General features: G+C 51.3%; 1 protein-coding gene across 2 annotated transcripts; it reads left to right on the top strand.

Moving 5' to 3' along the window:
* LOC8080851 (zinc finger CCCH domain-containing protein 56) lies at positions 430–6,812 on the top strand. 2 transcript variants are annotated; one of them, XM_002445054.2, is made up of 3 exons: positions 430–625; positions 728–1,651; positions 6,270–6,812. In XM_002445054.2, exons 2-3 carry the CDS (start codon positions 832–834, stop codon positions 6,563–6,565), a joined length of 1,116 nt encoding a protein of 371 aa, XP_002445099.2. In that variant the 5' UTR covers positions 430–625; positions 728–831; the 3' UTR covers positions 6,566–6,812. The 2 variants fall into 2 exon arrangements, with proteins under 2 accessions (XP_002445099.2, XP_021321178.1); XM_021465503.1 differs by having other exon boundaries at positions 432–625; positions 6,282–6,812.

Genomic DNA, 12,339 nt, shown 5'->3' with positions numbered 1-12,339 from the left:
GAGCCGAAGACCTCGCAAGCAATACACATTTAATTTAATTTTGTGCCTCTGCGTTCTCGCGGGTACGGGGTCTGGATTTTTCAGTCCAAATTCGAGGTGCCAACAGATAGCACGGTAGTTTCGATTAGAATAGCTAGCTTGAATCAGAATGGTACGCCAAAAGTAAGGTGATGTACTTCTCCCACAATTCAAATAATTTCGAAATGATTTGCACTTACAGAGTAATTCGTAAATCCACCAAAGCACACGAGAAGAGACCTCTAGCATGTCGTCGATCTCTCCCAGTTCCACGAGCGAGAGCAACAAGAACTCAATACGGCGACGCGATGGAGGCAGCAGCGTCTGTTCCAGCGGTGCTGGGCCGCAAGCCTGCAGTCGAGGCTAGCTGGATTAGGCCCATGGGCCGACTCCAACCCTAACCAACGCAGGGTAAGGAGCAACGCCCCAAATGCCGTGGCCGCTTGCTCGGCCGGTTCAGTTCAGCGGCGCCGTCGTGCCTCGACGACGGCGGAAGACGCCGCAGGCAGGTGAGACGGGCGGTGACTAGCGACCGCGTAGGCCGGCGTCGGGGTAGGGTGCGTCGGCGCGCGGGACTGCGACTTCGTGGGGATTGATTCTCGTCGCTGTGAGCAAACCAAACCCAAATCCCTATCCAGTTGATTTGGTTGCGGATTTCTTAGATGCGGCGTCTTACTGACCGGAATTATTATCCGTCCTGTTCGATTAGGTTCTCTCTTCTTCTTCTCCGGCCGCGTCCGCGCGGGATCGAGAGGTAGGGTTTGGGCCCCAACGTTCGTGTCTTTGGGGACAGCACCAGCGGCTGTGGCGGCGATGGACTACACCAACGCCATCCACATCATCCCGGACGCGGCGGGTCCCGACGCCTGGACCAACGCGGCGCCGTCCACGGGCGGGGATGCCGCCATCTGGGCCACCGAGGACGACTACCGCCAGTGGAACGCAGACCCGGGCTACGGCGACCGGAACCCGTCCTCGCGGGCGGGGAGCGAGCAGCCGCCGCCAGGCAAGAAGGCTCGCGGCGGGGCCGGGGCCGGGGGCGGGGGTGGGGGCGGGGGCGGCAGCGATGGCGGGAGCGGGAGCAGCACTAGTAAATCGCGCGCCATCGGGAAGATGTTCTTCAAGACCAAGCTCTGCTGCAAGTTCCGCGCCGGGACCTGCCCCTACGTCACCAACTGCAACTTTGCGCACGGCATGGAGGAGCTCCGCAAGCCACCGCCCAACTGGCAGGAGATCGTGGCCGCCCATGAGGAGGCCACGGAGCAGCGGGAGGAGCACCAGATCCCCATCATGACCTCGGGAAGTGTCGTCGCTGGAGACGGCGGCGGCGGCGGCAGCTCGCAAGGGGGCAGGGCGTACAAGGGTCGACACTGCAAGAAGTTCTACACTGAAGAGGGCTGCCCCTATGGTGACGCGTGCACCTTCCTGCACGATGAGCAGTCCAAGGCGCGGGAGAGCGTGGCCATCAGTCTCTCGCCCACGGTTGGCGCTGGGGGATACAATGCTGCTGCCTCTGCCAATGGAGTGATGGTGCAGAAGCCATCCAACTGGAAGACCAGGATCTGTAACAAGTGGGAGATGACTGGATACTGTCCATTTGGGAGCAAATGCCACTTTGCTCATGGTTCTGCTGGTGAGTCTCAGGTTCATGTGCGCCTTTAATCATCAAATTGTTATACTTCTTGCTTCTTCAATTTAGGCCTGATTTATTTAATTGTGATTTATGTTTCTTTCAAGTAATTTGTGCATGATACTCTGTTATAGTTAACTTCTGGTAGAAACATTGTTCATTGTAGTCCTCAGTGTTAGCCATGATATTAATTTTCATAGGTTGGGTTGTTGATGGTATTTCATTATTAGCGACAGACAATACATGGTTTTATAATTTGAAATGTTGTTTCATTGAATTAATTTTGAGTGTGTGATGGAAGTTTATGCTATGACTTCTGATATGCTAATGAATTGCCCGGAAAAAAAAATCTGTTGGGGTCATAAGATCTTTATGGTTTACTACATATACCACACTGGTTTATGTAGTTTCTTCATAGTAGTATCTCTGATTTGAACTACTGTTTTGTAAATTATTTTTCAGTCATGTATGATTGGAAGTATATGCTATGATTCACAATACACTGATGAATTATATTTCGGCTGTGAGATGTTTATGGTTTTCATGCCGGTATGTGTAGACATGTAGCATATACAGAATTCTTGAGGGGTTTGGTTGGTTTCAAAGTTTGTGATTGCTGAGTGAGGGTGTGTCATTGATCAGAATGTAGTTCCATAGTCTGCCTTCGTTTCGGACTTTGTGGACATTATGCTGGGTTGGGTTCGGTGGCTGCAAAATAAGCTTGTCCGATATAGCTTTCTATAATCGTGGTACTGCAAGCTGTAATGCTATTATCTTTTTTTCGAAAGCGTGCCTTAGCACGTGTTGCTTTAAGGGAAAAAGGAGTCTGAGTACAAGCACGTCAAGACCCATGGCGAGATGCCATAGGCTAACGGCCAAACACACTAACACAAATCACCGGCTTTAACGGTGGAGCTTGACCGGTGTACTTAGGATAGAACTAATCCGCTAAAAGAGAGAGAGAGGTGGGGACACTCTAGGAGACGAGGTGAACGAACGGCGATAGGAGCCGGTAGCCTGCGGCCACCCACGACTCCATCTCTTCCTGGATGCGCTTTAGAAGCAAGGAGCAGGAGCGTGAGGCGCCGTCGAACATCCGCCTGTTGCGCTCCTTCCAAATCTCCCAGGTGACCAAAAAGACGATGGAGTCAAATGGCTTGCGCACGTCGGCATGAACGACGTTCCTTGTCCCTAGCCACCAGTCCGCGAGAGTGTCGTCCGAGCCCGGGGCATGCTGCTGAAGGTTTGTGAAGCTCAGCAGACGGAACCACACCTCCCTACTGAAGACACACGCGAGGAGTAGGTGGTCGGAAGTCTCGTCCTGCTGTCCACACAGAGAACAAGACGCCGTCTGCTGGAGTCCATGACGTGCCCGTCTAGCTGCCGTCCAGAGTCGTCCATGAAGAGCCAGCCAGAAGAAGAACTTGACCTTAGGCGGCGCCTTGGTCTGCCACAACTCCTTGGCTCCAAGAAGTGTGGTGGACCCCGCAAAGAAGGCGCGGTACGCGGAAGAGCTGGAATACTGTCCATCGGAGGTCCATTTCCAAATGAACTTGTCGGCGATACCTGGCGAGAGGGTCACCGTACGTAGCTTCTTATCCACCTGAACAATTTCCAGCATGATATGCTGTGTCCTGGAGCCAGTGATGTCTCGCACCCATCGATCAGCTTCGAACGCTGCGCGTACGGTGCGCCTCCGGCTGCGCGCGCTGACCCTGTCGAAAAGGCGTGGCGCAGTTATCGCGAGCGGCCCGTCCGGGAGCCAAGAGTCTGTCCAAAACAAGGCCTGTTCGCCTTCGCCGACCTGCACAGCGACTGAGGCATTGAACATTGCCTCCACGCACTTCTCGGCACGACATGGGAGAAGAGCCCACGGTGCGTCCACGTCAGAGCGTCGGAGCCACTCCCACCTTAGCCTCAACGCAAATCCCAAGAGCCTGAGATCAGGGAGTCCAAGGCCGCCCACTTCGCGCGGGGAGCAAACCACCGGCCAAGCAACAAGGCAACGCCCACCCGACACCTTGTCCGTGCCCGCCCACACGAACGCACGACGCCGTCTGTCGATCTCGGAAATTGCCCAAGGAGAAAGAGCGCAGGAGATGGAGATGTGCACGGGAATCGCAGACAGAGTGGTTTGAGCGAGAACGGTCCGGCTGACCGAGGTGAGGAGCTGGCCCTTCCATCCTGGGATCCTAGCAGCAACGGAGTCGACTAGTGCTTGCTCACTATCCCTTGGCAGCCTCGAGACCGAGAGCGGCGCCCCCAGAAACTTTAGAGGGAAGGTCTGCAGGCGGCAAGGGAAGACATGGAGCACTTCCTGGATTTGCTCGTCCGAGCAGCGGATGGGCGTGATGGAGCACTTGTCAAAATTTGTGGAGAGTCCAGACGCCCCCGCGAAAAGCTGAAGAATCTGCCGGACGCAAGAGAAATCCAGGGAGCGCGGGGCGATGAAGATGACAAGGTCGTCTGCATAGACAGAGGTCCGGAACTTGATCACATTGCCTGGCAAAGGGTGAAGCTGACCCCGCCTGTCCGCCTCAATGAGAAGGGCGTTGAGCACTTCCATGACGATGATGAATAGGTATGGAGACAGCGGGTCCCCCTGTCGTAGCCCCCTCGCGTGGTAGATGCGATTGTCCAGGCCGACCATTGATCAGCACCTTGGTCGAGGCCGTGGAGAGCATGTAGGAAACCCAGTCGCGCCAACGCCCTGGGAAGCCCATGTGTTCCAAGACCTCCAACAAGAACGGCCAGCACACCGTATCGAACGCTTTTGCCAAGTCCACTTTCAGCAGAATCATAGGAATTTTGCGGCCGTGCAGCCAACGGCAAGCAAGCTGAACCGTTCGGAAGTTTTCGTGGATGCGTCTGCCCTTGATGAAGGCCGTTTGGTTCAAGCTGATGAGGTCACACATGAAGGGCTGGAGGCGCAAGGCGAGGGTCTTAGCGAAGAGCTTGCCGATTGTGTGGATTAGACTGATCGGCCGGTAATCGCGAAGCGTCACCGGGTTCTGGGTTTTATGCAGCAGCACCATGAACGCCTCATTAAGACAGTTGAAATTGCGGAAGTCCATGTTCCAGAACGCCGAGAAGGCACGCAAGACATCCGCGGCCATCACGGCCCACACCGCCTTGACGAAGCCCACGCCGAACCCATCCGGGCCGGGGGCTCTGTCGGACGAGGACTCCATGACCGCACGCGCCACCTCCTCCAACATGAACGGTTCAGCTAGCGTGGATAGGTCCAGCCGCGGCAGAGAGAGCTGGGCAAGGTTGATCCTGTGAGTGCGCGCAAAAGGCGTGCCGAGGATACTGTTATAGTAGCTGAACACGGCGCCTGCCTTGGCTTCATCCTCAGAGAACGTCTGGCCCTCGTGCTGAATCGCTAACAGATAATTCTTCCGTCGGCGGTGACATGCTTGCAAATGGAAATATCTGGTACATGCGTCGCCTTCACGGAGGTGCCGGGTGCGGGCGCGCTGACGGGCCATGGTCCTTGCCAGAGAGGCGAGGCCAAGAACGTGCGCCTTGAGGTCCCGGTGGAGCTCCAGCTCCCCCGCAGACAGGCGCCTAGACTCTTGGGCGACGTCGAACGCGTGGATGATGGCCCGCGCATAGGCTAGCTGGGCCGTGACATTGCCGACCCTGGAGGCGGACCAGCTACGGAGGGAGCGAGCGAGACCCCGCAGCTTGATATCAAGATTTTTGCAGGCGCCGACATCTGGGTTTGGCTGCCCCCAGCCCGTCTGCACCGTGTCGAGGAAACCGGGGACCCGTGTCTAGAAACGCTCAAAACGAAACCGTGGAACCGCCCATGGGTTGGAGTTCAACACGAGTAACAGCGGAGAGTGGTCGGAGCAGTCAGACGAGAGGCTTCGTAGGTGGTGAAAAGGGAAGAGCTGAAGCCACTCAACGGAGGCGAAGGCCCGGTCGATGCGCTCAAGGGTGGGGATGTCTCTCCCGTTTGACCAAGTGTATAAGCGACCGGATAGGTGGAGCTCCTGGAGCTGCAACACGTCTATCGTATCCCTGAAGGCGCGCATGAGCCCGCGGTGAAGCCTGCCGCGGTTCTTGTCAGCCGCCTGGTAATCAGATTGAAGTCTCCACACACGAGCCACGGCCCAGCACAGGCCGCACGTATGTCCCTGAGCTCCTGCAGGAAGGCAGTCTTTTCGGAAGACGAATTCGAGCTCGGACCATAGACGTTAGACAGCCACCACAGCTGCTGAGACGCAAAGAATTTCATAAATTTTGCCCTTTTGTCTCTGTCAAGTTTTCATTTCTGTTCAGCCAATGAGCTATTGGGTGTCGCACAAAAAATATCACTTACCCAGTTACCTGCTTCAGGGTCAGCTATGGACGTATGATATTTCTGTTGCAGTTTTTATCTTGTGCTGCCTTATATCAGCTATGGACATCTAATGTTTCATGTCTTGCCTGAGGTGATCCGTTCAGAAAGGGTAGTTTTCATTCCAAATACTGAATTGCAGTCAGGTGGATGGTTGGTGCTTGGATCATGGGCAACTCTTTGCTTATTTTTATTTTTAATACATCAGCTGGTTCATTTAGGCACAATGCCATACAAGTTCTTTGTTTGAGTAAAAGTCTTAACATGTTTTAGCTATAACTGCAGAACTTCACAAGTATGGAGGGGGCCTCATGGACGTAGATGGCAGGGATATCGCGTCTACTCCGGACTCGAAGCAAGCTGGTGCTTCTACTAAAGCTCCCGCTGACTCTGCTGCTGCATCCACTGCAATGCCTCCTCATGCAGACGTGTACCATCTCGGCATCCAGTCACAGCGCTCCACCATCGTCAGCCAGAGATCTGGACAGCTGCAAAGGCCCATTCAGAAATGGAAGGGCCCTGACAAGATCAGCAGGATCTATGGTGATTGGATAGATGAGAATGAGTAGGAAGGATCTATGTTAGGCCGCGAAGGGAGGCTGTTAGTATCTGTGTGACTCCGCGTCAGCTGGTGAAGGTTTACCAGGCATAGAAACCTTGTCTTGACACAATGCAGGGTGTTTGTCTTATGTTATGTTTCTGCGTGCCCTGCTGTTGTCTCTGTTGTAAGCATGCTTAACAGCTTAAGTCAAGATCAACTTTGCAAGACCTAAATTGGGAAGGTATAAACTGCTGGAACATATGGTCACTTTCATCCGTTGAGCTCAATTCGTTGCTATGCTTGAGCATTAGCTAGTCATGGTGCATCCTGTACAGGTGGCTGAATGCTGATTGTTCAGGTGCATCCGTGACCGTGAGCTTTTGTTGGTTCTTGTTTTCGGGCTGTTATTGGGCCGGATACCCCAGGCTTGCTCTTTAGGCCAATGAGCTGTGCGTTCTGTACCAAACAGCCCAAAAGTCCAATAAACCGGAGATTGGCTATTATGAAGTGTTCTATATCTCCTAGAGAGAGGATGTACTATTATACTATTAACCGGAAAGAATCAAATTACATAAATGTCATCTTTTGTTAAGTGTAGGTACAATGAAAAACTGATCGATAGTTACAAAACATTATCAAACTGCTTGGTCGGAGGAATCTTCTTGCGAAACACTCCACGCTGCAGATTGGAATCTTTGCAGATAGAGCTTAGCGAAAAAAATTAACAACGTAATTGGAGCACATGTGTGCACATATATATATATAATGTAGTAAGTGATTGCTTCGAATAATCTTATCCGATAAACTTATCAGGTGCACGTACGCAATATACTTATATATTATGTGACCTTGCACTTGCACTATAGAAATGGCAAAAAGAACAAACCTTTTGTCCCGGACACTCCATTCGAGAAATCAAAAGAATCTAAAGTGCCGGATTGATCTGGTTGTTAAATAAATACTCCTGTTTCCCAATGTCATAGAATATTACTACGTGCATGGTAATAATAAAAAAATGCATCTTCAGTCAGGAATAAGATAAAGACGCGTAGTACTGTGTATAAGCCATCATTAGGAGTGCGCTCATATTTAATTTGTTTATTACCTTGAGTTAATCAAATCTAGTGAGAGGCAAAAGTAACTGAATTTTGCAAGGGTAAAGAATGACCAGAAGAAGAGAAGTAGAGTGATGATGATGGGGATTAGCCTAACCAGAGTGCAGAGAGGTATGGATTAGACATGGACACAGGTCCTAAAAGGGTAAATTCTATGCATCGGTTGCTTTGCCTTTTTTTTTTTCATCTTTGCCGAGGGCAGTCATTTTCTCGTTTGTCAAAGCAGTGCTAAGCGGCACTTGAGAATGGAAAAGACAAAAGTAGTTGACGAAGAACAGTTATATATACACACAAGTAAGCGCCACATAGGCGTTCGATCGTGAAATGTGCAGCACCAGCACGTATATATAAATATATAAATATATATATTGTATATGTAAGGGATGGCGTCGTCCGAAGAATTGACTAATATTTGCGACGGACGGACCGGCAATGTATGGGTCGCAACCACCGCTGCTGTATCTCGGTCGTGTAGTCCGACGTGTGCGAGGTGATAACATCGAGGAAATTCAGAAGCTTCTGCCATCTAGCTGCATCCGTTTCCGTGAGCCAGCTCCTACCCTACCAGCTGGTCTCTCAAGACTCGCTCTCAGCTAGCCCGTCGATGCTACCTATGCCAGGGTTGCCAACAGTTGGTCTTAGCGTGCATCTAAGGGCATGTTTTTAGTTGCTTATAATACTCCTCCGAATCTCCGATCTTGAATTTAAGTTCATTTATTTGGACTGCATACAATCAATGTTGGCGCGTGCAATGACTACATTGCACAACAAGTATCCAGGGCGATATATATTTATTGGAATCTAAACTATCTAAGAGCCCACACAATGCATGATTACAAGCACATCTTGTATTTAGTTATCTTGTGGGGACCTAAATAACAACCTATGATACACCACGCTATCAACACAAAGGAAGGTAAAGAGCACAAGTACACATAAATATGTAAACGGCGCGGCTGCGGACAGCCCGTCCCGCATCCACACGCGCCGCTTCCTCCAACGCGGGCATGCGCGGCGGCCCATTATCCGCCGTGTTAAACTTGCGGCGGCCCGCAATTACATCCACTTAACAAGTTTTGCCCTCGCATCTGTGCGTTGTGCCACATGCTTCATCTGATCGTGGGGACGCGGCCTGCGCGGCTTGTCTGATCGTCGCCGCCACGCCCACCACCGCGCTCGTGCCTCTCCTGTCCTCGACGCTCATCGTCGCCTTCATTGGCATCCGCAGAAAACAGACGGATGCGGCAGGTGCTGCACTGCCCGGGACCTCTCCAATGTGCTGCCCTGTCTCAGAGCTCCTCACCAGCTCCGACACCTCCGGCGGCGAGTGCAAGCTGATTCCCATCGTGGACAATGAACATGACCGCCACCATCGATTGCACAGCCTCATCGGGGCAGTTGTCAATCAGTTAAGCACCAAGCCACAGAGCCATAGATCGATGCTATTATGAGCACAATCATCGTGCGTGGCGGCCGGCGGCATGATCGATGCTGTGGTTGCGGGCGGCCGGCGGATTTTGCGACGCCGTTGGACAGTGCGTATTAGCCATATAAACCCGCTTCGGGTATGTGGGCTTGCGGTACGGGCTAACACAGGCCTGCGGCTAGGTATGTCCGTCGCCGTTTGCAAGTATAAGTACACAACACAATGGAATGCAAGAATGTAGCTAGGTGCCAAATGTAAGGGGTCAGAGAATGCAAATTCCTGCATGACAATGTTTTTAATGAGGTATCAGAAAACGCTTTCCACTAGTACTTGTTGGAGCACCTCGGAAGGATACCCTGGCAATGGCTAAGCTTCCTGTTGTGTAGCTCACAGACCTTCCCTACACGCATGTGGTCTTTGCCAAGTCTTTCCTTGATCGCTTCCCGCTGCTGTCTTCACCATGTAGTGCTTCGACCAAAATGACAAGGGCCTCTCTCTGATCCATTGTAAACCACTAGCAGCCACTCAACAAACACAATTAGAGTGATCTTGCAAGACTTACAATCTCCGAAATGTATAACCATAGGTCATTTAAGTGAAGGCTGAAGACTTATTACACTTGGGATTTACAAAAATACCATGTCATTTGAAGAGGTTTCAATTCATAAATGAGAGAAGGTTTCCAATACACAATTTGAAGGGTCGAGATGGCGGACTAGAGGGGGGGGGTGAATAGTCCTTTCTAAAACTTAAAGCGTTGGCTAACCGAAATAAGTGCGGAATTAAAACTATCGGTCTAGCCAAAACTATACCCCTATATCTAAGTTCTCTAGCACCTTGAAAAGATCCTAAACAAGCAAGCAAGGTGCTACCTTAGCAAGAGTTCACCTAACCAATTCTAGGAGCAAGGTCACACAAACCTATGCCACTAGTACTTTGCAAGACGGGGGAGCTCCTACACAACTAGTAAGCAAAAGCACAAAGCCTAAGCTCACTAGCAAGCTCAATAACAAGGCAACTAATGCCAAATTAGAGAGCGCAACTTACTTAGCTACACAAACTAAGTAATGTGACTAACAAGGTTACACAAACCAAATTAGTTACACAAGAGAACTACTTCTAGCTACACAAGCAAGAAGGTAACTAGCAAGCTATACAAGCTTAACTAATTACAAAAGCAACTACACAAGCATGAGTATATAAAGAATGTAAATAGAAGCTTGTGTATAGCGAATGCAAACCACCGAGAAGAGTAGACAATGTTGACACGGTGATTTTTACCGAGGTTCACTTGGTTGCCACCAAGCTACGTCCTCGTTGTGGCGATACACCCACTTGATGGATCACGAGCTAATTGGCATTCCAAAGCCAAACCCTCAGCAGGTGCCGCACATCCACTCTCAAGATGGGGATCCTCCTAGCCACAAGCAATCCACTAGAGTTGCTCTTCACGATCCCCGCGGGGTGAGCACCGTACCCCTCACAATCTCTTCTCCGGAGCACCGCATAATCTCCTTGCGTGCTTCGACGGAGTCACAAGCCACCAAGCCGTCTAGGAGGTGGCAACCTCCAAGAGTAACAAGCACCACCGGCTTGCAACACGAACACCTAGTGCCACTCGATGCAATCTCTCAATGCAACGCACTAGAATCACTCACTCGCTATGATTCACACTCTTACAAGCACAAGTGAGTTAGAGGCTTTCCCAGCACTCCCCAAGCATGGACACTAAGTCCCAAGGGTGCTCAGCACCAGCCAAGGCCGGTCACCACTTCTATTTATAGCCCCAAGGGCTAAACTAGCCGTTGCCCCTTCACTGGGCAAAACACGAGGGCACCGGACGCTCACAGGGAGCCACCGGACGTTCAACTTCCAGCGTCTGATGCTCAGGCGTCCGCCACGTGTCACTAGCCGTTTGAACTTGACCGTTGCCGCCAACGGCTACTGCGCACGCGCGCCTGCACAGCACCACCGGACGCTCTACTGCGTCACACCGGACGCGTCCGGTGCACGCCTGACCCGTGCGCAGAGAGCTCCACAAACTCGCACGGTCACCGGACGTGAGCCACCGGACGCACCCTCAGCGTCCGGTGCTCACTGGACTCATGTGCAGAGAGGGTCGCCAAACCGCCCGCACACCGGACGCTGAGCACCGGACTCACTCCGGTGCGTCCGGTGCACTCTGCACACAGACACCACACCAGACGCTCTGGACCAGCGTCCGGTGCTGCCAACACCAGCGTCCGGCGAGAAACACTCTCACGACTTCTCCAAATTTTCCACCGGCGCAATAGAAAATATACACTTAATTTTCTCAAAAGCGCCGAACTCCTAGGAACTCCACACCCCTCTCAACCCTAGGAACTCCACATCATTTGCAAATGTGCCAACACCACCAAGTGTACACCACCAAGTGCAAGTGTGTTAGCTTTTCACAAACATTTTTCCCAAAGGAGTTAGCCTCCCAAACTTGCCGCGCCACTCGATCCTAACACGTATGCAAAGTTAGATCGCTCAAGTGGCACTAGATGACCGATATGCAAACAAGTTTGCCCCTCTTGATAGTACGGCCATCTATCCTAAATCCGGTCATAAACTTCTCTACACACCTATGACCGGTGAAATAGAAATGCCCCTAGGTTATACCTTTGCCTTGCGCTTTCCATTTCATCTCCTCCAATGTTGATGCAACACATGCACCAACCAATCACCAAATGATATGATTCACTTCATATCATCATGTGACCGTATTGGTTCATCGATCTTGACCTCACTTGCTCTTCACCGTTGCCTCGGTCCATCGACGCCAAGTCTTGCTCAAGCTTCACCGTCACACGCGGTCCCTCGCTTCAAAGCCTCCGACTTGCCCTTCACTCTTGCAACCGATCCATCAAGCCAAGCCTCATCTTTGATCTTCTCCACCTTGGTCACATGACTCCATGTCATGTCTCATGTGCAATGAGCTCCTCCATCATCACATCATCACCTGTGGACTAATCTCCTGTGTATCTCACATAAACACTATTAGTCCACCTAAGTTGTCACTCAATTACCAAAACCAAACAAGGACCTTTCACAATTCCATTTCTAATCTAGCCATAGCATTAAACTGTGATGCTTAGAATTAGGTCATTCGGTGCACAGAATTAGGCATGCCTTGAATACCAGTTTCCACATATTTCACGTTCTTGTTAATAGCGTACATTGGATTTCATCGTGATATCGCTTTATATATTTCTTGCCTTGTCATAGTTTTTACAT

Source organism: Sorghum bicolor, chromosome 7, assembly GCF_000003195.3.
Source record: "Sorghum bicolor cultivar BTx623 chromosome 7, Sorghum_bicolor_NCBIv3, whole genome shotgun sequence".
Classification (NCBI taxonomy): domain Eukaryota; kingdom Viridiplantae; phylum Streptophyta; class Magnoliopsida; order Poales; family Poaceae; genus Sorghum; species Sorghum bicolor.
The sequence above is the reverse complement of the archived record's forward strand: the minus strand, read 5'-3'. Positions and strand labels throughout refer to the sequence as shown.